At 60.7% G+C, this 11,570-nt stretch overlaps 1 protein-coding gene across 1 annotated transcript; it reads left to right on the forward strand.

Moving 5' to 3' along the window:
* Nucleotides 1-466: 466 nt before the first annotated feature.
* LOC139586785 (red-sensitive opsin) lies at nucleotides 467-9,902 on the forward strand. Its single transcript, XM_071420403.1, has 6 exons — nucleotides 467-578; nucleotides 2,988-3,284; nucleotides 4,979-5,147; nucleotides 6,198-6,363; nucleotides 8,283-8,522; nucleotides 9,789-9,902. The coding sequence occupies exons 1-6, from the start codon at nucleotides 467-469 to the stop codon at nucleotides 9,900-9,902; spliced, it is 1,098 nt and encodes a 365-aa protein (XP_071276504.1).
* Nucleotides 9,903-11,570: the final 1,668 nt, after the last annotated feature.

An 11,570-nucleotide genomic window follows, 5' to 3' on the forward strand; every position in this document is an offset into this window, starting at 1 on the left:
CGGGGGTCCCGGTTCCCATCCCGGGGGTCCCGTTTGGATCCCGGGGGTCCCGGGGGGGCCAATTTGGATGGAAATTATCCAAGAATCATCGAGGCTGTTTGTGATGAATGCCCCATTTTGGGGGTCTTGGGGGTCCCGGGGGTTTCCGGGGGTGCCGATTCCCATCCCGGGGGTCCCGTTTGGATCCCGGGGGTCCCGTTTGGATCCCGGGGGGGCCCGTTCAGAGCCGGGGAGGGGCACAGCCCAGGAAACAGCGGGGGATTAGCGCTGGCGTCAATCCCATCAGCTCACCCCGGCTGCTCAGGTGAGCCCGGGCCGTTCCCCCCCGGATCCGCGCGGCCCCAATTAAGGGCTCAGGGACGGGATTTTGGGGGGGGGGTCCGGGCTAATCCGGGGGCGGGGGGGGGTTATAAGAGCAGGGGGGCGCTGGTGGCCGGGGCAGTGGCGCTGGTGGCACTCGGGGACGATGGCGACGGGCGTTTTCGACGGGGCCGTTTTCGCCGCCCGCCGGCGTCACGACGACGACGACACCACGCGCGACAGCATCTTCACCTACACCAACAGCAACAACACGCGCGGTGAGCGGCGGCGACACCGCGGCGACACCGGGGGACACCGGGCGAGGGGGCCCTGGGGCGGTTTTGGGGGCGTTTTGAGGCGTTTTGGGGTTGGCGGTCAAGGAATGTCAATAATAGCACGGTGGAGATATTGGGGATGTCAGGGGACACAGAGAGGCATGGAGGGACAGTGAAGGACATCAGGAGACACTGGGGGACATGGAGGGGACACTGGGGGACACCGGGGGAGGGGGCCCTGGGGTGGTTTTGGGGCAGTTTTGGGGCGTTTTGGGGTTGGCGGTCAAGGAATGTCAATAATAGCACGGTGAAGATATTGGGGACATCAGGGGACACGGAGAGGCATGGAGGGACAGTGGAGGACATCAGGGGACACCGGGGGACACCGGGGGACACCGGGCGAGGGGGCCCTGGGGCGGTTTTGGGGGCGTTTTGGGGCGTTTTGGGGTTGGCGGTCAAGGAATGTCAATAATAGCACGGTGAAGGTATTGGGGACATCAGGGGACACAGAGAGGCATGGAGGGACAGTGAAGGACATCAGGGGACACTGGGGGACACCAGGGACACCGAGGGAGGGGGCCCTGGGGCAGTTTTGGGGCGGTTTTGGGGCAGTTTTGGGGCGTTTTGGGGTTGGCGGTTGAGGTACGCCAATAGTAGAGATGAGCGCAGTGAAGATATTGGGGACATCAGGGGACACAGAGAGGCATGGAGGGACAGTGAAGGACATCAGGAGACACTGGGGGACATGGAGGGGACACTGGGGGACGTGGAGGGAGGGGCCTTGGAGCAGTTTTGGGGGGGTTTTGGGGCGTTTTGGGGCGTTTTGGGGTTGGCAGTCAAGGAATGTCAATAATAGCACGGTGGAGATATTGGGGATGTCAGGGGACACAGAGAGGCATGGAGGGACAGTGGAGGACATCAGGGGACATGGGGGGACATGGGGGGGACACCAGGGGAGGGGGTCTGGGGCGGTTTTGGGGCGGTTTTGGGGCGGTTTTGAGGCGTTTTGGGGTTGGCGGTCAAGGAATGTCAGTAATAGCGCGGTGGAGATATTGGGGACATCAGGGGACACAGAGAGGCACGGAGGGACAGTGGAGGACGTCAGGGGACACGGGGGGACATGGAGGGAGGGCCCTGGAGCAGTTTTGGGGGGGTTTTGGGGCAGTTTTGAGGAGTTTTGAGGTCAATGGACATCGATGGCAACAATGCACGGTGAAGACATGGGGGGCATGGGGGACAAAAAGGGGCAGGAGGGGACATCAGGGGTGATCAAAGGGCATGAAGGGACACGAAGGGACATGAGGGGACACGAGGGGAGCATTTTGGGAGGGATTTGGGGGCAGTTTTTGGGGTCAACGATCAACATGCGCCAACCCGAATCGATGACAGTGAAGATGTGGAGGGACATGGGGGGAACATGAGGGGACACTGAGGGGACACTGAGGGGACATGAAGAGACACAGAGGGACACCAGGGGATCATTTTGAGGGAGATTTTGGGGAGTTTTGATGAGTTTTGAAGAGTTTTGGGATCAATTGTCAACATACGCCAACCCGTACTGATGGCAACAACGCAGGGAAGATGTGGGGGGACACATGAGGGGACACAAAGGGACATGAGGGGACACAGAGGGGACATGAAGAGACACAGAGGGACACCGGGGAATAATTTTGAGGGAGATTTGGGAGAGTTTAGAGGAATTTTGAAGAGTTTTGGGGCCAATGATCAACGTACTCCAACCCATACCAATGGCAGAGGAAGATGTGGGGGGACATGAGGGGACACAGAGGGACATGAGGGGACACAAAGGGACATGAGGGGACACAAAGGGACATAAAGGGACACAGAGGGACACCAGGGGATCATTTTGAGGGAGATTTGGGGGAATTTTGAGGAGTTTTGAAGACTTTTGGGGTCATCGATCAATGTGTGCCAACCCATACCGATGGCAGTGAAGATGTGGGGGGACATGAGGGGACACAGAGGGACACGAGGGGACACAAAGGGACACGAGGAGACACAAAGGGACATGAAGAGACACAGAGGGACACCAGGGGATCATTTTGAGGGAGATTTGGGGGAATTTTGAGGAGTTTTGAAGACTTTTGGGGTCATCGATCAATGTGCGCCAACCCATACCAACGGCAGTGATGCAGTGAAGATGTGAGGGGACACATAAGGGGACACAGAGGGGACATGAGGGGACACAAAGGGACATGAAGAGACACAGAGGGACACCAAGTGATCTTTTTGAGGGCGATTTGGGGGAATTTTGAGGTCAACTCCAACCTCCACCACCACCACCACCACCGCCCCCGGTGGGCGCGAGGTGACGCGAGGTGACACAAGGTGACAGGAGGTGACACGAGGGCCACCCACGGCCACCACCGCTGACCCCGCTCCGTCCCCCAGGTCCCTTCGAGGGCCCCAACTACCACATCGCGCCGCGCTGGGTGTACAACCTGACGTCGCTGTGGATGATCTTCGTGGTGGTGGCCTCGGTGTTCACCAACGGGCTGGTGCTGGTGGCCACGGCCAAGTTCAAGAAGCTGCGGCACCCCCTGAACTGGATCCTGGTCAACCTGGCCGTGGCCGACCTGGGCGAGACGGTCATCGCCAGCACCATCAGCGTGGTCAACCAGATCTTCGGCTACTTCATCCTGGGCCACCCCATGTGCGTCATCGAGGGCTACACCGTCAGCGCCTGCGGTCAGTGGGGCTGGGGACACGGGGGGTGTGGGGACATGGGGGGTGTGGGCAGCGCCTGCGATCAGTGGGGCTGGGGACACAAGGGGGGTGTGGGCAGTGCCTGTGGTCAGTGGGGCTGGGGACACGGGGTGTGGGGACATGGGTGGTGTGGGCAGCGCCTGCGGTCAGTGGGGCTGGGGACACGGGTGGGGGGACATGGGTGGGGTGTGGGCAGTGCCTGTGGTCAGTGGGGCTGGGGACAAAGGGGGGTGTGGGCAGTGCCTGTGGTCAGTGCTTGTGGTCAGCGCCTGCGGTCAGTGGGGCTGGGGACACGGGTGGGGGGACGCGGGTGGGGTGTGGGGACACGGGGGGCATGGTCAGTGCCTGTGGTCAGTGGGGCTGGGGACACGGGGGGTGTGGGCAGTGCCTGTGGTCAGTGCCTGTGGTCAGTGGGGCTGGGGACAAAGGGGGGTGTGGGCAGTGCCTGTGGTCAGTGGGGCTGGGGACACGGGGAGGGTGTGGGGACACGGGTGGGGTGTGGGGACACAGGGGGTGTGGGCAGTGCCTGTGGTCAGTGCCTGTGGTCAGTGGGGCTGGGGGTGTGGGCAGTGCCTGTGGTCAGTGCTTGTGGGCAGTGCCTGTGGTCAGTGCCTGTGGTCAGTGGGGCTGGGGACATGGGGTGGGGGGACACGGGTGGGGTGTGGGCAGTGCCTGTGGTCAGTGCCTGTGGTCAGTGGGGCTGGGGGTGTGGTCAGTGCCTGTGGTCAGCGCCTGCGGTCAGTGGGGCTGGGGACATGGGGTGTGGGGACATGGGTGGGGTGTGGGCAGTGCCTGTGGTCAGTTGGGGGTGGGGGTGTGGTCAGTGCCTGTGGTCAGCGCCTGCGGTCAGTTGGTGTGGGGACATGGGGTGTGGGGACACGGGTGGGGTGTGGTCAATACCTGTGGTCAGTGCCTGTGGTCAGTTGACCTGGGGACACGGGTGGGGTGTGGTCAGTGCCTGTGGTCAGTTGGGGGTGGGGGTGTGGTCAGTGCCTGTGGTCAGTGCCTGTGGTCAGTTGGGGTCAGGGGATGGGATGTGGGTCACGGATGTAGGGCTGGGGTTAGGATCAGGGATGTGGGGCAGGGATGTGGGGTGGGATTTGGGGCAGCGATGAGGGTCAGGTATATGGGACAGGGATGTAGGTCACAAATGTGGGTCAGGGATGTGGGTCAGGGACTCTCTATGGGTCCAGGCGCTATGGGGCAGCCCCACAACCACCCCAAACCCCTGCAGGAATCCCAGCACTGTGGTCTCTTACCATCCTCCCCATAGCAGGGACTGGATGTTATGGGGTTGTCCATGGGGTTCTATGGGGCTGGGCTCTATAGGGCCACTCTCTATGGGCCCAGGCGCTATGGGGCAGCCCCATAACCACCCCAGACCCCTGCAGGAATCCCAGTGCTGCAGTTCCTGGCCATCCTCCCCATAGCAGGGACTGGATGCTATGGGGTTGTCTATGGGGCTCTATGGGTCCGGGCGCTATGGGGCAGCCCCACAACCACCCCAAACCCATGCAGGAATCCCAATGCTGCAGTTCCTGGCCATCCTCCCCATAGCAGGGACTGAATGTTATGGGGTTGTCTATGGGGCTCTATGGGTCTGGGCGCTATGGGGCCGTGTTCTATGGGCCCGGGCGCTATGGGGCAGCCCCACAACCACCCCGAACCCCCTGCAGGCATCACGGCGCTCTGGTCCCTGGCCATCATCTCCTGGGAGCGCTGGTTCGTGGTGTGCAAACCCTTCGGGAACATCAAGTTCGACGGGAAGCTGGCGGTGGCCGGGGTCCTCTTCTCATGGATCTGGTCCTGCGCCTGGACCGCGCCCCCCATCTTCGGCTGGAGCAGGTGGGGAGGGGTCCCCAGGCCCTGGGGAGGGGTCCGGGGGTGGCACGAGTGTCCCCAAGGGGTCACAGAGGTGACACGAGTGTCCCCAGGGCTGTGGGGAGGGGTCTGGGCCGGGCTCCTCCTCTCCTGGTTCTGGTTCCGCCCCTGGACCGCGCCCCCCATCCTGGGCTGGAGCAGGTGGGGAGGGGTCCCCAGGCCCTGGGGAGGGGTCCGGGGGTGACACGAGTGTCCCCAAGGGGTTTTTGGGGTGACACGAGTGTCCCCAGAGCTGTCAGAGGCCCCAGGGATAACCCGAGGGTCCCCAAGGTGGGTCTGGGGGTGACCCCGTGAGGTTCCCTGGAATCCCCCAGACCTGGATCCTTTCTGAGGAATTTGGGGGGGTCCCTATTGTCCCCCAATGTCCCCCTGGCCCCATGGGGGTGACCCAGGTGTCCCCAGGAGTGGCTCTCGGGGGGTCCCCAAGGCTGTCCCAGGTGTCCCCAGGGCTACCTGAGGCTCCCCAAGGTGGGTCTGGGGGTGACCCTGTGAGGTTCCCATGGATCCCCCAGACCCAGAACCTTTCTGAGGAATTTGGGGGGGTCCCTATTGTCCCCCAATATCCCCCAATGTCCCCCTGGGCAGGTACTGACCCCATGGGGGTGACTCCCTCAGGTTCCCATGGATCCCCCAGACCTGGATCCTTTCTGAGGAATTTGGGGGGGTCCCTATTGTCCCCCAATGTCCCCCTGGGCAGGTACCGACCCCATGGGGGTGACTCAGGTGTCCCAAGGTGGGTCTGGGCATGACCCCCCAAAGTTCCCCGGGATCCCCCAGACCCAGAACCTTTCTGAGGAATTTGGGGGGGTCCCTTTTGTCCCCCCTGACACCCCAATGTCCCCCTGACCCTACGGGGGTGCCCCCAGGGCTACCTGAGGGTGCCCAAGGTGGGTCTGGGGGTGACCCCCCGAAGTTCCCCGGGATCCCCCAGACCCAGATCCTTTCTGAGGAATTTGGGGGGGTCCCCTATTGTCCCCTATTGTCCCCCCTGACCCCCAATGTCCCCCTGGGCAGGTACTGGCCCCACGGGCTGAAGACCTCGTGCGGGCCGGACGTGTTCAGCGGCAGCACGGACCCGGGCGTGCAGTCCTACATGGTGGTGCTGATGGTCACCTGCTGCTTCTTCCCGCTGGCCGTCATCATCTTCTGCTACCTGCAAGTCTGGCTGGCCATCCGTGCGGTGAGGAGAGACCCCCACCCAAAAAATAAAACAAAAAAACCCCAAAAATCTGAGGCAAAAAAAAAAAAAAAAATCCTGGGAAAAAATTCTGAGCTGAAAAAAAAAAAAAAACGGGGGAAAAAATGCAGAAATAAAAAGAAGCCTGGGGAAAAAAAATCCTGAACTGAAATTAAAAAATGGGGAAAAAATACAGAAATAAAAAGAAGCCTGGGGAAAAAATCCTGAAATGAAAAAACCCCGGGGAAAAAAAATCCTGAACAAAAAAAAAAAAAGAAAGGGGGGAAAAATACAGAAACAAAAACAACACCCGGAAAAAATCCTGAAATGAAAAAACCCCGGGAAAAAAATTCTGAACTGAAAAAACCCCGGGGAAAAAAATACAGAAATAAAAACAAGCCTGGGGAAAAAAATCCTGAACTGAAATTAAAAAATGGGGAAAAAATCCCCAACTGGAAAAAAGAACGGGGAAAAAATACAGAAACAAAAACAAGCCTGGGGAAAAAATCCTGAAATGAAAAAAAAGGGGAAAAAAATACAGAAACAAAAACAAGCCTGGGGAAAAAATCCTGAAATTAAAAAACCCCGGGGAAAAAATCCTGAACTGAAAAAAACCCGGGGAAAAAATACAGAAAAAAAAACCTGGGGAAAACATCCCCAACTGAAAAAAAAAAAAAAACAGGGAAAAAATACAGAAACAAAAACAAGTCTGGGAAAAAAATCCTGAAATGAAAAAAAACAGGGAAAAAAATCCTGAAATTAAAAAACCCCGGGGAAAAAAATCCCAAAATGAAAAAACCCTGGGGAAAAAATCCAGAACTGAAAAAGACCCCCATGATAACCCCCCCAAACCCCACGATCTCCCCCCAAATCCCCCCCAAACCCCACAATAACCCCCCAGGACCCCCCCAAACCCCACAATAACTCCCCAGGACCCCCCAAAACCCCATGATAACCCCTCCAAACCCCACAATAACTCCCCAGGACCCCCCAAACCCCACAATAACTCCCCAGGACCCCTCCAGGACCCTTTTAACCCCCCCGTGTCCCCCCCCCAGGTGTCAGCCCAGCAGAAGGAGTCACCCTTTGTACCCCTTTAACCCCTCAAACCCCACAATGAGCCCATGATAACCCCCCCAAACCCCACAATAACCCCATGATAACCCCCTCAAACCCCCCAATCTCCCCCCAAATTACCCCCAAACCCCCCCAATAACCCCCCAGGACCCCCTCAATCTGGCCCCTGACCCCCCCAGGTGTCAGCCCAGCAGAAGGAGTCACCCCCAGATACCCCTTTAACCCCTCAAACCCCACAATGAGCCCATGATAACCCCTCCAAACCCCACAATAACCCCCCAGGATCCCTCCAGGACCCTTTTAACCCCCCCATGTCCCCCCCCAGGTGTCAGCCCAGCAGAAGGAGTCACCCTTTGTACCCCTTTAACCCCTCAAACCCCACAATGACCCCATGATAACCCCGCCAAACCCCAAAATCTCTCCCCAAATCCCCCCAAACCCCACAATAACCCTCCAGGACCCCCCCCAATCTGCCCCCTAACCCCTCCATGTCCCCCCCCAGGTGTCAGCCCAGCAGGAGTCACCCCCAGATACCCCTTTAACCCCTCAAACCCCACAATAACCCCATGATAACCCCTCCAAACCCCACAATGTCCCCCCAAACTCCCCCCAAACCCCAAAATCTCCCCCCAAACTTCCCCCAAACCCCCCAATCTCCCCCCCCAGGACCCTTTTAACCCCCTCGTGCCCCCCCCCAGGTGGCGGCCCAGCAGAAGGAGTCACCCTTTGTACCCCTTTAACCCCTCAAACCCCACGATAACCCCATGATAACCCCTCCAAACCCCACAATAACCCCCCAGGACCCCCCCAATCTGCCCCCTAACCCCTCCATGTCCCCCCCCCAGGTGGCGGCCCAGCAGAAGGAGTCGGAGTCGACGCAGAAGGCGGAGAAGGAGGTGTCGCGCATGGTGGTGGTGATGATCCTGGCCTACTGCTTCTGCTGGGGGCCCTACACCATCTTCGCCTGCTTCGCCGCCGCCAACCCCGGCTACGCCTTCCACCCGCTCACCGCCGCCCTGCCCGCCTTCTTCGCCAAGAGCGCCACCATCTACAACCCCATCATCTACGTCTTCATGAACAGACAGGTGGGGGACGCACCTGGGACACACCTGAGAGCACCTGAGCACACCTGTGGGCATGGGGATATGGGATATGGGATATGGGACATGGGACATGGGATATGGGATATGGGATAGGGACAGGGTCACCATCTACAGCCCCATCATCTACGTCTTCATGAACAGACAGGTGGGGGACACACCTGGGGACAGCTGGGGACACCTATGGGCATGGGGACACAGCCAGGACATGGGGTATGGGGTATGGGGTATGGGACATGGGACATGGGATAGGGATAGGGTCACCATCTACAACCCCATCATCTACGTCTGCATGAACAGACAGGTGGGGGACACACCTGGGGACAGCTGGGGACACACCTGAGAGCACCTGAGCACACCTGTGGGCATGGGGATATGGGATATTGGGTATGGGGTATGGGATAGGGACAGGGTCACCATCTACAACCCCATCATCTACGTCTGCATGAACAGACAGGTGGGGGACACACCTGGGGACACACCTGGGGGCAGCTGTGGGCATGGGGACACAGCCAGGACATGGGGACACAGCCAGGACGTGGGTTATGGGACATAGGATAGGGACAGAGCCACCATCTACAACCCCATCATCTACGTCTTCATGAACAGACAGGTGGGGGACACACCTGGGGACAGCTGGGGACACCTGTGGGCATGGGGACACAGCCAGGACATGGGGACACAGCCAGGACATGGGGTATGGGATATGGGATAGGGATAGGGTCACCATCTACAACCCCATCATCTACGTCTTCATGAACAGACAGGTGGGGGACACACCTGGGGACACACCTGGGGACACCTGTGGGCATGGGGACATGGGATATGGGGTATGGGATATGGGGTATGGGACATGGGATAGGGATAGGGACAGGGTCACCATCTACAACCCCATCATCTACGTCTTCATGTCCCCTCTCTGTCCCCTGTCTGTCCCCTGTGTCCCCTATCTGTCCCTCTGTCCCCTGTCCCCCCTCTCCCCTGTCTGTCCCCATGTCCCCCTGTCTGTCCCCTGTCCCCGTGTGTCCCCTGTCCTCCCCTGTGTCCCTGTGTGTCCCCTGTCCCCCCCGTTGTCCCCTGTCCCCCCCATGTCCCTGTGTGTTCCCCTGTCCCCCTCTGTCCCCCATGCCCCCCCTGTCCTCTCTCCCCTGTCCCCCCCGTTGTCCCCTGTCTGTCCCATGTCCCCTGTGTCCCCTGTCCCCGTGTGTCCCCATGTCCCCCCCCCGTTGTGTCCCCCGCGTGTCCCCGCAGTTCCGGAACTGCATCCTGCAGCTCTTTGGCAAGAAGGTGGACGATGGCTCCGAGGTCTCCACCTCCCGCACCGAGGTGTCCTCGGTGTCCAACTCCTCCGTGTCCCCCGCCTAGGGACCCCCGCCGCCCCCTCCCCAATAAAGCTTTGTACCTCCCGGACAGCCCTGCCGCCCGTGTCACCTCCCCGCGCCGCCCGTGTCACCTCCCTGCGCTGGCCCTGTGTCCCCGAGGGGCTGGGGGCTCTCAGTGTCACCTCCCTGTGCTGTCCCCAAGGGGCTGGGGGTTCTCAGTGTCACCTCCCTGCACTGTCCCTGTGTCCCCAAGGGGCTGGGGGCTCTCAGTGTCACCTCCCTGCACTGTCCCTGTGTCCCCAAGGGGCTGGGAGCTCTCAGTGTCACCTCCCTGCACTGTCCCCAAGGGGCTGGGGGTCCCCAGTGTCACCTCCCTGCGCTGTCCCCATGTCCCCAAGGGGCTGGGGTCTCTCGGTGTCACCTCCCTGTGCTGTCCCCAATGTGTCCAGGGGGCTGGGGGTCCCCAGTGTCCCCTCCTTGGTGTCCCCAACATCCCTTCTCTGGGTGTCCCCAATGTCCCCAAGGGGCTGGGGGTTCTCAGTGTCACCTCCCTGCACTGTCCCTGTGTCCCCAAGGGGCTGGGGGCTCTCAGTGTCACCTCCCTGCACTGTCCCTGTGTCCCCAAGGGGCTGGGGGTTCTCAGTGTCACCTCCCTGCACTGTCCCTGTGTCCCCAAGGGGCTGGGGGCTCTCAGTGTCACCTCCCTGCACTGTCCCTGTGTCCCCAAGGGGCTGGGAGCTCTCAGTGTCACCTCCCTGCACTGTCCCCAAGGGGCTGGGGGTCCCCAGTGTCACCTCCCTGCGCTGTCCCCATGTCCCCAAGGGGCTGGGGTCTCTCGGTGTCACCTCCCTGTGCTGTCCCCAATGTGTCCAGGGGGCTGGGGGTCCCCAGTGTCCCCTCCTTGGTGTCCCCAACATCCCTTCTCTGGGTGTCCCCAATGTCCCCAAGGGGCTGGGGGTTCTCAGTGTCACCTCCCTGCACTGTCCCTGTGTCCCCAAGGGGCTGGGGGCTCTCAGTGTCACCTCCCTGCACTGTCCCCAAGGGGCTGGGGGTCCCCAGTGTCACCTCCCTGCGCTGTCCCCATGTCCCCAAGGGGCTGGGGTCTCTCGGTGTCACCTCCCTGTGCTGTCCCCAATGTGTCCAGGGGGCTGGGGGTCCCCAGTGTCCCCTCCTTGGTGTCCCCAACATCCCTTCTCTGGGTGTCCCCAATGTCCCCAAGGGGCTGGGGGTTCTCAGTGTCACCTCCCTGCACTGTCCCTGTGTCCCCAAGGGGCTGGGGGCTCTCAGTGTCACCTCCCTGCACTGTCCCTGTGTCCCCAAGGGGCTGGGAGCTCTCAGTGTCACCTCCCTGCACTGTCCCCAAGGGGCTGGGGGTCCCCAGTGTCACCTCCCTGCGCTGTCCCCATGTCCCCAAGGGGCTGGGGTCTCTCGGTGTCACCTCCCTGTGCTGTCCCCAATGTGTCCAGGGGGCTGGGGGTCCCCAGTGTCCCCTCCTTGGTGTCCCCAACATCCCTTCTCTGGGTGTCCCCAATGTCCCCAAGGGGCTGGGGGTTCTCAGTGTCACCTCCCTGCACTGTCCCTGTGTCCCCAAGGGGCTGGGGGTTCTCAGTGTCACCTCCCTGTGCTGTCCCTGTGTCCCCAAGGGGCTGGGGGCTCTCAGTGTCACCTCCTTGTGCTGTCCCCAAGGGGCTGGGGGCTCTCAGTGTCACCT

This window comes from Agelaius tricolor, unplaced genomic scaffold (genome assembly GCF_023055355.1).
Source record: "Agelaius tricolor isolate 1412-34295 unplaced genomic scaffold, bAgeTri1.0.p SCAF_139, whole genome shotgun sequence".
Classification (NCBI taxonomy): Eukaryota; Metazoa; Chordata; class Aves; order Passeriformes; family Icteridae; genus Agelaius; species Agelaius tricolor.

Coding starts and splice junctions, on each gene's coding strand:
- LOC139586785 (XM_071420403.1), top strand. CDS start 467: ATGGCGACGGGCGTTTTCGACGGGGCCGTTTTCGCCGCCCGCCGGCGT. Junction 579..2,987: donor CAACAGCAACAACACGCGCG/GTGAGCGGCGGC, acceptor TCCGTCCCCCAG/GTCCCTTCGAGGGCCCCAAC. Junction 6,364..8,282: donor TCTGGCTGGCCATCCGTGCG/GTGAGGAGAGAC, acceptor TCCCCCCCCCAG/GTGGCGGCCCAGCAGAAGGA.